Genomic DNA, 12500 nt, shown 5'->3' on the forward strand with positions numbered 1-12500 from the left:
GTGTAGGGGTTAGGATGTAGGGGTTAGGATGTAGGGTGTAGGGGTTAGGATGGTAGGGGTTAGGATGTATGGTGCAGTGGTTAGGATGTAGGGTGTAGTGGTTAGGATATAGGGGTTAGGATGTAGCGTGTAGGGGTTAGGATGGTAGGGGTTAGGATGTATGGTGCAGTGGTTAGGATGTAGGGGTTAGGATGTAGGGTGTAGGGGTTAGGATGTAGGGGTTAGGATGTAGGGTGTAGGGGTTAGGATGTAGGGGTTAGGATGTAGGGTGTAGGGTGTAGGGGTTAGGATGTAGGGGTTAGGATGTAGGGTGTAGGGTGTAGGGGTTAGGATGTAGGGGTTAGGATGTAGGGTGTAGGGTGTAGGGGTTAGGATGTAGGGGTTAGGATGTAGGGTGTAGGGTGTAGGGGTTAGGATGTAGGGGTTAGGATGTAGGGTGTAGGGGTTAGGATGGTAGGGGTTAGGATGTAGGGTGTAGGGGTTAGGATGTAGGGGTTAGGATGTAGGGTGTAGGGGTTAGGATGTAGGGGTTAGGATGTAGGGTGTAGGGATTTGGATGGTAGGGGTTAGGATGTAGGGGTTAGGATGTAGGGTGTAGGGGTTAGGATGTAGGGGTTAGGATGTAGGGTGTAGGGGTTAGGATGTAGGGGTTAGGATGTAGGGTGTAGGGTGTAGGGGTTAGGATGTAGGGGTTAGGATGTAGGGTGTAGGGTGTAGGGGTTAGGATGTAGGGGTTAGGATGTAGGGTGTAGGGTGTAGGGGTTAGGATGTAGGGGTTAGGATGTAGGGTGTAGGGGTTAGGATGGTAGGGGTTAGGATGTAGGGTGTAGGGGTTAGGATGTAGGGGTTAGGATGTAGGGTGTAGGGGTTAGGATGTAGGGTGTAGGGGTTAGGATGGTAGGGGTTAGGATGTAGAGTGTAGGGGTTAGGATGTAGGGGTTAGGATGTAGGGTGTAGGGGTTAGGGCAGTGTTTACTGATCCTGGTCCTGGCCCCAGCACCAACCAGTATTTTACACTACTGGCACCAACACACTGCAAACCTGATTAGTGGAATCAGGTGTGTTGGTTCTGGGGAAAATCCACAATGTGCACCCTTCTGGGTCCATAGGACCAGGATTGGGAAACACTGGGTTAGGGAGTAGAGCCCTCAAATAACAATCTGAAAACAAGCAGTACTCCGGACCTCGTTGGGTAAGATTTGAATACCCCTGAAATAGGCAGGGTGTAGGGCTTAGGGTGTAGGGCTTAGGGTGTAGAGCAGGGCTGTTCAATTCTAGTCAGTTGCACTCACCTGGTGTCCCAGGACTGGACTAGTCTCTTATTAGAAGGAGAGGATGAAAACCAGAAGTGTTTGGGCCCATCAGGACCAACATAGAAGAACCCTGGTGTAGGGGTTAGGGGCTACTGATTATGTGTTGTAGGGTGTAGGGGTTAGGGTGTAGGGTGTAGGGTGTAGGGGTTAGGGTCTACTGATTATGTCTATAGGGGTTAGGGTCTACTGATAGGGTCTATGTGTTGAAGGGGGGAGTGGTCAGGTACAAAGTGATGGCTGGAGTGAAGATGAGGATGGTACCCAGTATGGAGACAGTGAGGAACACCCACAATAAGATCCTGTCCAACACCTGAGCCACAAACTTCCAGTCCTGCACCACCTGGAGGGAGAGAGAGGGAGAGAGGGGGGGGAGATAGAGGGAGAGAGAGAGAGAGAGAGAGAGAGAGAGAGAGGGAGAGAGAGGGAGAGAGAGAGGGGGGGGGGAGAGAGCGAGAGGGGGGAGATAGAGGGAGAGTGTGAGAGAGAGCGTGAGAGAGAGCGTGAGAGAAAGCGTGAGAGAGAGGGGAGGGAGGGAAAGAGAATGATCTCAACAATAAGACATTTTTTCCCCATCTGAAAACTAAAAGATATAGAGACAGACAGTTACACAGACACACCCCTACCTCTCTGATAAAGTGTTCCTTCTTGATGTGACGGCTGATGTACCGTACTGAGTTGGTGGCTTTCTCCAGCATGGCCAACCAGGCATGGTTCTCATCCTCCTTCCCCCCGACAGGGCCTCTCTGCTGGGCTTGGCCCTGGCCCGACGCCCCCCTCCTCCCTGGACCTCCGCGGGGCTTCAGCTCTGGGCTACGCAGCTCAATGTCTGGGTAGTGGTACCTAGCAATTACACCAGTTACCACTAATCACGACAATCACAACGTTGATTATTCAGGAATAAAGTATGTAGTCACTTCTCTCTTACTTTCCATTAAATGAAAGAAAATCATGAAATATATATCAACAATATCTAATTATTATTCTTTATTTATTCACATCAGGGTTGAAGTACAGTTGTTATGTTCCCTCAATATATTTCCATCTTATCTTCTAAAATCAGATTGTATTCATTTGTTATTGAATTGAATCATAAAAGATCAACCCAATCAATTATTGGTAATCAACTGGAAAAAAGAGAAGGTGTGTTTGTGTGTGTACCTGTCAGTGTGTCCCCTCATGCAAAGCAGTCTGGGTAGCCTCTGGAGGAAGAGGTTTTTTACCCAGGGGGCCATGGGGTGGTAGGTGGCTGAGGAGCGGTGGTGGACGTTGATGACAAACACCGTGACGATGATGGAGAAGGTGACGAAGATCATGATGAAGAGGAGGTACTCTCCAATCAGAGGGATCACCTTGGTGATGAATACATAAATAACATGTTCATGACATCACATATCTAAAGAGTACAACAATACCTGATTCCCACTACAGGGCCAAGCTGAACCAGCAGGGTGTACTACAGGGCCAAGCTGAACCAGCAGGGTGTACTACAGGGCCAAGCTGAACCAGCAGGGTGTACTACAGGGCCAAGCTGAACCCTACTGGACTGCCTATCTCTTGGCACATGGTCATTTCCAGTACGGTACCAACAACAATGGCCGACCCTGTAGTACAGCTCGGCTTGGCAAAGTAGTTTAAAACGGCTCAAGAGCGTTCCACAGACAGACAGTCCCCAGCGACCTCCACTGACCTTGGAGGAGGACGGTATAATCTCTTCTATGACGAGGAGGAACACGGTGAGAGACACCAGGACCGACGTGGACAGAGACAGCTTCTCTCCTTCGTCAGACGGGAGGTAGAACACCAACACGGTCAGGAAGGACAGACCGAGACAGGGGATGATGAGGAAGAGTGTGTAGAACAAAGGAAGCCTCTTGAGGATGAAGGAGTAGGTAACGAAGGGGTACCAGTAGATCCCGTCCCTCCGGCTGCCCTTGGCGCCGGTGGCGTTGAGGATCTCCCATTCACCTGTAAGGGAATTGGATCAGTGATCGCATGTTATCTTTAATGTTGGATAATGGGACCACATTCACATTGGACATTTGGGACGGCAGGGTAGCCTAGTGGTTAGAGTGTTGGACTAGTAACCGAAAGGTTGCACGTTCAAATCCCCCAGCTGACAACATTCCCCCAAACTATCTTCAGCATATTGAATGATTGCGGCAGGGTAGCCTAGTGGTTAGAGCGTCGGACTAGTAACTGAACAGGCAGTTAACCCACTGTTCCTAGGCCGTCATTGAAAATAAGAATTTGTTCTTAACTGACTTACCTAGTTAAATAAAGGTAAAAAAATAGAGAGGACATTGTCATACTGATTAACGTCTTCATCAACTGTGGTGGGAAGAGACTGACAAACCGGGTTAGTCACCTGCTGTTTCTTGTAGAAATGGTGTCTTTAACCAACATGTATTAACTGGTAATGAAACCGCCTTACGTTTCCCTCTATACACTGTATACCCGTGAGATATTACTGTAGTCAGAACAAGTATCTTGCTGCTTGACTTCTGAAGCTTTTGGAGTAGCAAGACGTTTTACTTCAAGAGTGTTTTATTCCTACACACCGTTGTCGAAGAAGTCCTTACGGTCAACGTAGTGGTCCACAAGGACCAGGTCCACCATGTTGCCGTCGTAGGTCCACGAGCCAAACTTCATGGAGCAGTTCTGCCTGTGGTGGGGAGGGGAAAACATTCTGTCTGTGGTGACTGCAGTTCTGTCTGTGTTGGGGAGGGGAAAACATTCTGTCTGTGGTGACTGCAGTTCTGTCTGTATTGGGGAGGGGAAAACATTCTGTCTGTGGTGACTGCAGTTCTGTCTGTATTGGGGAGGGGAAAACATTCTGTCTGTGGTGACTGCAGTTCTGCCTGTGTTGGGGAGGGGAAAACATTCTGTCTGTGGTGACTGCAGTTCTGCCTGTGTTGAGGAGGGGAAAACATTCTGTCTGTGGTGACTGCAGTTCTGTCTGTGTTGGGGAGGGGAAAACATTCTGTCTGTGGTGACTGCAGTTCTGCCTGTGTTGAGGAGGGGAAAACATTCTGTCTGTGGTGACTGCAGTTCTGTCTGTGTTGGGGAGGGGAAAACATTCTGTCTGTGGTGACTGCAGTTCTGTCTGTATTGGGGAGGGGAAAACATTCTGTCTGTGGTGGGGAGGGGAAAACATTCTGTCTGTGGTGACTGCAGTTCTGTCTGTATTGGGGAGGGGAAAACATTATGTCTGTGGTGACTGCAGTTCTGTCTGTGGTGGGGAGGGGAAAACATTCTGTCTGTATTGGGGAGGGGAAAACATTCTGTCTGTGGTGACTGCAGTTCTGTCTGTGGTGGGGAGGGGAAAACATTCTGTCTGTGGTGACTGCAGTTCTGTCTGTATTGGGGAGGGGAAAACATTCTGTCTGTGGTGACTGCAGTTCTGTCTGTGTTGGGGAGGGGAAAACATTATGTCTGTGTTGGGGAGGGGAAAACATTCTGTCTGTATTGGGGAGGGGAAAACATTCTGTCTGTGGTGACTGCAGTTCTGTCTGTGGTGACTGCAGTTCTGTCTGTGTTGGGGAGGGGAAAACATTATGTCTGTGTTGGGGAGGGGAAAACATTCTGTCTGTGTTGGGGAGGGGAAAACATTCTGTCTGTGGTGACTGCAGTTCTGTCTGTATTGGGGAGGGGAAAACATTATGTCTGTATTGGGGAGGGGAAAACATTCTGTCTGTGGTGACTGCAGTTCTGTCTGTGTTGGGGAAGGGAAAACATTCTTTCTGTGGTGGGGAGGGGAAAACATTCTGTCTGTGGTGACTGCAGTTCTGTCTGTGTTGGGGAAGGGAAAACATTCTGTCTGTATTGGGGAGGGGAAAACATTCTGTCTGTATTGGGGAGGGGAAAACATTCTGTCTGTGGTGACTGCAGTTCTGTCTGTGTTGGGGAAGGGAAAACATTCTTTCTGTGGTGGGGAGGGGAAAACATTCTGTCTGTGGTGACTGCAGTTCTGTCTGTGTTGGGGAAGGGAAAACATTCTGTCTGTATTGGGGAGGGGAAAACATTCTGTCTGTGGTGACTGCAGTTCTGTCTGTGTTGGGGAAGGGAAAACATTCTGTCTGTATTGTGGAGGGGAAAACATTCTGTCTGTGGTGACTGCAGTTCTGTCTGTGTTGGGGAAGGGAAAACATTCTGTCTGTGGTGGGGAGGGGAAAACATTCTGTCTGTGGTGACTGCAGTTCTGTCTGTGTTGGGGAAGGGAAAACATTCTGTCTGTGGTGGGGAGGGGAAAACATTCTGTCTGTGTTGGGGAGGGGAAAACATTCTGTTTGTATTGGGGAGGGGAAACCATTCTGTCTGTATTGGGGAGGGGAAAACATTCTGTCTGTGGTGACTGCAGTTCTGTCTGTGTTGGGGAGGGGGAAACATTGTCTGTGGTGACTGAAGTTCTGTCTGTGTTGTTAAATTGACTTTATATTAAAGTATTTATATTGTAAAGTAACAAAGAAGTTATATATCTTTTTAAAATGTTGTTTTTTTTAACAAAAAAATATACACCAGTCACATCTCAATCAACCAATCAACCAACCAATCAACCAATCAACCAACCAATAAACCAATCAACCAATCAACCAACCAATAAACCAATCAACCAATCAATCAACCAATCAACCAGCCAACCAAAAGGAAGGAGAGAGTGAGTGATAAAGGAGAAGAAGTGACACAACAAATCTTATAAATGATAGTGATAAAGTGATATGGTAAAACAGAGATAATCATGGATGTCACCTTCTTCCCGTCCGACAGGTAGGACTGATGGATTGTTTGGTTGATTAGTGTGTGTGTGTGTGTCTGTGTGTATGTGCTTCCATGTTAGTGTTTATGTGTGTGTGAGCTTGTGTGTGTTCATGTGTGTATGTTGTGTGCGTGTGAGCGTTCGTGTGTGTGTGTGAGTCCAGCGGTCAGTCCCACCTGTCGAAGGGAAAGAAGGTGACGTCCATGGTGCATGAAGACTTGTAGCTGGCCGGAGGGGTCCACCTGATTGTCCCGTCTGACCTCACGATGGCTTTGGTCATCAGGGAGCCCTCGAAACGCCCGTCAGCACTGGGGGCGGGGGCGGGGGGGGGGGGGGAGTGAGTGAGTGAGGAAGGGGGATAGGAAGAGAGGGGTGAGGATAGGGATGGGAGAGAGGGGTGAGGATAGGGATGGGAGGGAGGGAGGGAGGGAGGGAGGGAGGAAGGGGGATAGGGAGAGAGGGGTGAGGATAGGGATGGGAGGGAGGGAGGAAGGAAGGGGGATAGGGAGAGAGGGGTGAGGATAGGGATGGGAGAGAGGGGTGAGGATAGGGATGGGAGGGAGGGAGGGAGGAAGAGGGATAGGGAGAGAGGGGTGATGATAGGGATGGGAGAGAGGGGTGAGGATAGGGATGGGAGGGAGGGAGGGAGGGAGGAAGGGGGATAGGGAGAGAGGGGTGAGGATAGGGATGGGAGGGAGGGAGGGAGGAAGGGGGATAGGAAGAGAGGGGTGAGGATAGGGATGGGAGAGAGGGGTGAGGATAGGGATGGGAGGGAGGGAGGGAGGAAGGGGGATAGGGAGAGAGGGGTGAGGATAGGGATGGGAGGGAGGGAGGAAGGAAGGGAGGGAAGGAGGGGAAGTTAGTTGGTGAGTTGTGTTCATTAGACACATTTTAAAGCACACAACAAAAGACGATGAGGCTTTTCAGGATGCTGCGTGGTAGCGCTGGTTTTCCTAAAACGATACTAGATTATAATAGAACTCCATGCTAACCCTGCTAACATGAATGATTATAATAGACCTCCATGCTAACCCTGCTAACATGAATGATTATAATAGACCTCCATGCTAATCCTGCTAACATGAATGATTATAATAGACCTCCATGCTAACCCTGCTAACATGAATGATTATAATAGACCTCCATGCTAACCCTGCTAACATAAATGATTATAATAGACCTCCATGCTAACCCTGCTAACATGAATGATTATAATAGACCTCCATGCTAATCCTGCTAACATAAATTATTATAATAGACCTCCATGCTAACCCTGCTAACATGAATGATTATAATAGACCTCCATGCTAACCCTGCTAACATTAATGATTATAATAACCCTGCTAACATAAATTATTATAATACACCTCCATGCTAACCCTGCTAACATGAATGATTATAATAGACCTCCATGCTAATCCTGCTAAGATTAATGAAGTGAAGAGGGAGAAAAGTCATCATAAGTACTATGTTATACACTATGTTATCAATTAGAGTGAAGAGTTGTCTTGCAAGTATCTAAACTGTAAAGCAGGTTCTAAGAAAGCATTCATTGATTTTTCAGGGACAATAAAGTATCAAAGAAAGTCTGAAAACACAGAGCTGAGCCCATAGGAAGCAGGAAGTAGTGCGGACTCACTTCTCATAGAGGACGATGTCTGGCAGCCATATTGTTTCAGAGGGAACTCTGATAGAGGTGATTCCTCCATACTCATCAGGGTTCCACTGGAGCTTCACATCTACCCACTCCTACAGAACATAGAACATTATAACAGAACAATATACCATTACATTACAACATAACATTATAAAATAACATTATAAAATAACATTATAACAGAACAATATACCATTACATTACAACGTAACATTATAAAATAACATTACATTATAACATAATATAACATAACATTATAAAATTACATTATAACATAACTAAATAACATTTTTTTTTAACCTTTATTTAACTAGGCAAGTCAGTTAAGAACAAATTCATATTTTCAATGAGGGCCTAGGAACAGTGGGTTAACTGCCTGTTCAGGGACAGAACGACAGAGTTGTTGTACCTTGTCAGCTCGGGGATTTGAACTTTTTGGTTACTAGTCCAACGCACTAACCACTAGGCTACCCTGCCGTATACCATTATGAAAGTACATAATAAAAATATAACATAACATCATAACATAACAATATACCATTACATTATAACATAACAATATACCATTACATTCTAAAAATATAAAATAACATTATAACATAACAATATACAATTACATAATAACATAACATTATACCATTACATTATAACATAACAATATACAATTACATTCTAAAAATATAAAATAACATTATAACATAACAATATACAATTACATAATAACATAACATTATACCATTACATTATAACATAACAATATACAATTACATTCTAAAAATATAAAATAACATTATAACATAACAATATACAATTACATAATAACATAACAATATACCATTACATTATAACATAACAATATACAATTACATAATAACATAACATTATACCATTACATTATAACATAACAATATACAATTACATAATAACATAACATTATACCATTACATTATAACATAACAATATACAATTACATAATAACATAACATTATACCATTACATAATAACATAACAATATACCATTACATAATAACATAACAATATACCATTACATTATAACATAACAATATACAATTACATAATAACATAACATTATACCATTACATTATAACATAACAATATACAATTACATAATAACATAACATTATACCATTACATTATAACATAACAATATACAATTACATAATAACATAACATTATACCATTACATAATAACATAACATTATACCATTACATTATAACATAACAATATAACATAACATTATTTAACCTCGGCAAGTCAGTTAAGAACACATTCTTATTTACAATGACGGCCTTATATAACATTAAAACATACTTTTACAACATTATAACATGACAATATAACATAACATTATAACATGACATTATAACATAACATTATAACATGACAATATAACATAACATTATAACATACTTTTATAACATGACAAAATAACGTAACAATATAGCATATGTTTATAACATAACAATATAACATGACAATATAACATACTTTTACAACATAACATTATAACATGACAATATAACATAACATTATAACATACTTTTATAACATGACAAAATAACGTAACAATATAGCATATGTTTATAACATAACAATATAACATGACAATATAACATACTTTTACAACATAACATTATAACATGACAATATAACATAACATTATAACATACTTTTATAACATGACAAAATAACGTAACAATATAGCATATGTTTATAACATAACAATATAACATGACAATATAACATACTTTTACAACATAACATTATAACATGACAATATAACATAACATTATAACATACTTTTATAACATGACAAAATAACGTAACAATATAGCATATGTTTATAACATAACAATATAACATGACAATATAACATACTTTTACAATATAACATTATAACATGACAATATGACATGACATTATAACACACCATTACAATAATACCAATACAGGCATGAACTGCTGAGGTATAACACGGCTACATAAATACAACACCATTTTGAAGTCTTCTAGAAACAAGTGAAGCTGATTGGTCCTTACCTGTCATAGCCAGACATTAGTAGTCATCAGCTGATTGGTCCTTACCTGCCATAGCCAGACATTAGTAGTCATCAGCTGATTGGTCCTTACCTGTCAAAGCCAGACATTAGTAGTCATCAGCTGATTGGTCCTTACCTGCCATAGCCAGACATTAGTAGTCATCAGCTGATTGGTCCTTACCTGTCATAGCCAGACATTAGTAGTCATCAGCTGATTGGTCCTTACCTGTCATAGCCAGACATTAGTAGTCATCAGCTGATTGGTCCTTACCTGGCATAGCCAGACATTAGTAGTCATCAGCTGATTGGTCCTTACCTGGCATAGCCAGACATTAGTAGTCATCAGCTGATTGGTCCTTACCTGTCAAAGCCAGCCATTAGTAGTCATCAGCTGATTGGTCCTTACCTGGCATAGCCAGACATTAGTAGTCATCAGCTGATTGGTCCTTACCTGGCATAGCCAGACATTAGTAGTCATCAGCTGATTGGTCCTTACCTGTCATAGCCAGACATTAGTAGTCATCAGCTGATTGGTCCTTACCTGTCAAAGCCAGACATTAGTAGTCATCAGCTGATTGGTCCTTACCTGTCAAAGCCAGACATTAGTAGTCATCAGCTGATTGGTCCTTACCTGTCATAGCCAAACATTAGTAGTCATCAGCTGATTGGTCCTTACCTGCCATAGCCAGACATTAGTAGTCATCAGCTGATTCTTCTCATCCTGTCAGAACAAGAAGAGAAGAGAAGGAATGTGCATTATGAACAATGTCTGCATGACTAAAAGCAAAGTTTTTGATGAAAGACAGAATGCATGATTAGAAGTTGAAGAAGTTTGGAAGGATGTCAGTCAAATTAGACTGGAGTGAAAATCCATGGAACACATGTCATGGTCTCTCTGTGTCCCAGAAAGGCAGTGGGGCAGAATGAATGAATGTCTGTCTACCTGACTGAATCAATGGTCAAAGGTGGGTTTTAGGCAGATTGGTTTATTTTGGTTAAATGACCACAAGGTGGCAGTATGTAGTCATTACAGGAATGTGAGAGAGGAGTGTGTGACTGCCTCACAAGGAATAGGAACAAATGTGGTTCACACAGTTGTGTGTTTGTGATGTTAGAGTTAGAGAGAGGGACAGAGAACAATTTAGAGAGAGAGAGTGGTCACGCGTGCTTGTGTGTGCTTGTGTGTGTGTGTGTGTGTGTGTGTGCGCGTGTGTGCATGTGTGTGTGTGTGTGTGTGTGTGTGTGTGTGTGTGTGTGTGTTTGTGTCTGTGTGTGCGTGTGTGTGTCTGTGGAGGTCAGTGTAAATAATCAATGCTATCTAGCTCCTCTCGGCCCAATGGTCCCATTAGAGACAGAGAGAGAGAGAAAGAGAGAGAGGAAAGAGGGAGAGAGAAGAGAGCAAGAGGGTGAGAGAGGACACTTTAAAACCTCCTCTACCTCCTCTCTCTTCTTCTCTCCACCCTTTCCTCACTCCTATTTTCTCCTGTCCTTTACTCCTCCCTCCTTTTAGGATAACCCTCGCTCCACTCTTCTCCTCTCTCTTCTTCTCTCCCCCCTTTCCTCACTCCTCCCTCTCAGAGTAACCATATTTTCTCCTATCCTTTACTCCTCCCTCCTTTTAGGATGACCCTCGCTCCACTCTACCTCCTCTCTCTCCTCCTCTCCTCCCTTTCCTCACTCCTTCCTCTCAGAGTAACCATATTTTCTCCTGTCCTTTACTCCTCCCTCATTTTAGGATGACCCTCGCTCCACTCTTCTCCTCTCTCTTCTTCTCTCCCCCCTTTCCTCACTCCTCCCTCCTTTTAGGATAACCCTCGCTCCACTCTCCTCTCCTCTCTCTCCTCCTCTTCCCCCTTTCCTCACTCCTCCCTCCTTTTAGGATGACCCTCCCTCTACTCTTCTCCTCTCTCTTCTTCTCTCCCCCCTTTCCTCACTCATCCCTCCTTTTAGGATAACCCCCGCTCCACTCTCCTCTCCTCTCTCTCCTCCTCTCCCCCCTTTCCTCACTCCAACGTCTTCTTCCAACGTCTTCTGCCCTGGCTATCATCATCTCTCTCCTTTTAGGATGACCCTCGCTCTACTCTTCTCCTCTCTCTTCTTCTCTCCCCCCTTTCCTCACTCCTCCCTCCTTTTAGGATGACCCTTGCTCCACTCTTCTCCTCTCTCTTCTTCTCTCCCCCCTTTCCTCACTCCTCCCTCATTTTAGGATGACCCTCGCTCCACTCCTCTCCTCCCTGTATCTTCCCTTGCCGTCAAATGAACCACCTTTCTCTCATTTCCCCTCCTCCTTCCCTTTACCTCTCTTCCTGTCCTCCTCCTTCCATTTACCTCTCTTCCTGTCCTCCTCCTTCCCTTTACCTCTCTTCCTGTCCTCCTCCTTCCCTGTACCTCTCTCCCTGTCCTCCTCCTTCCCTTTACCTCTCTTCCTGTCCTCCTCCTTCCCTTTACCTCTCTTCCTGTCCTCCTCCTTCCCTTTACCTCTCTTCCTGTCCTCCTCCTTCCCTTTACCTCTCTTCCTGTCCTCCTCCTTCCCTTTACCTCTCTTCCTGTCCTCCTCCTTCCCTTTACCTCTCTTCCTGTCCTCCTCCTTCCCTTTACCTATCTTCCTGTCCTCCTCCTTCCCTTTACCTCTCTTCCTGTCCTCCTCCTTCCCTTTACCTCTCTTCCTGTCCTCCTCCTGTCATCCTCTCTTCTCAAAAAAACCTTCAGTAACCAA

General features: G+C 44.2%; 1 protein-coding gene across 2 annotated transcripts in view; it reads right to left on the minus strand.

Moving 5' to 3' along the window:
* Nucleotides 1-869: 869 nt before the first annotated feature.
* Nucleotides 870-12500, minus strand: part of LOC110500908 (neuronal acetylcholine receptor subunit non-alpha-3) — a 22483-nt gene continuing 10852 nt past the window's right edge. Inside the window, exons 3-10 of one of the 2 annotated variants that reach the window (XM_036954109.1) lie at nucleotides 10461-10505; nucleotides 7706-7815; nucleotides 6243-6374; nucleotides 3872-3975; nucleotides 3001-3278; nucleotides 2472-2662; nucleotides 1937-2153; nucleotides 870-1653 (exon numbers count right to left, since the gene is read on the minus strand). In XM_036954109.1, the coding sequence (XP_036810004.1) occupies nucleotides 1510-1653; nucleotides 1937-2153; nucleotides 2472-2662; nucleotides 3001-3278; nucleotides 3872-3975; nucleotides 6243-6374; nucleotides 7706-7815; nucleotides 10461-10505 (1221 nt within the window). In that variant the 3' untranslated portion in view covers nucleotides 870-1509. Of the gene's footprint in view, nucleotides 1654-1936; nucleotides 2154-2471; nucleotides 2663-3000; nucleotides 3279-3871; nucleotides 3976-6242; nucleotides 6375-7705; nucleotides 7816-9830; nucleotides 10422-10460; nucleotides 10506-12500 lie in introns of those variants that run through there. The other variant, XM_036954110.1, reaches the window with a different exon arrangement.

This window comes from Oncorhynchus mykiss, chromosome 19, assembly GCF_013265735.2.
Source record: "Oncorhynchus mykiss isolate Arlee chromosome 19, USDA_OmykA_1.1, whole genome shotgun sequence".
Classification (NCBI taxonomy): domain Eukaryota; kingdom Metazoa; phylum Chordata; class Actinopteri; order Salmoniformes; family Salmonidae; genus Oncorhynchus; species Oncorhynchus mykiss.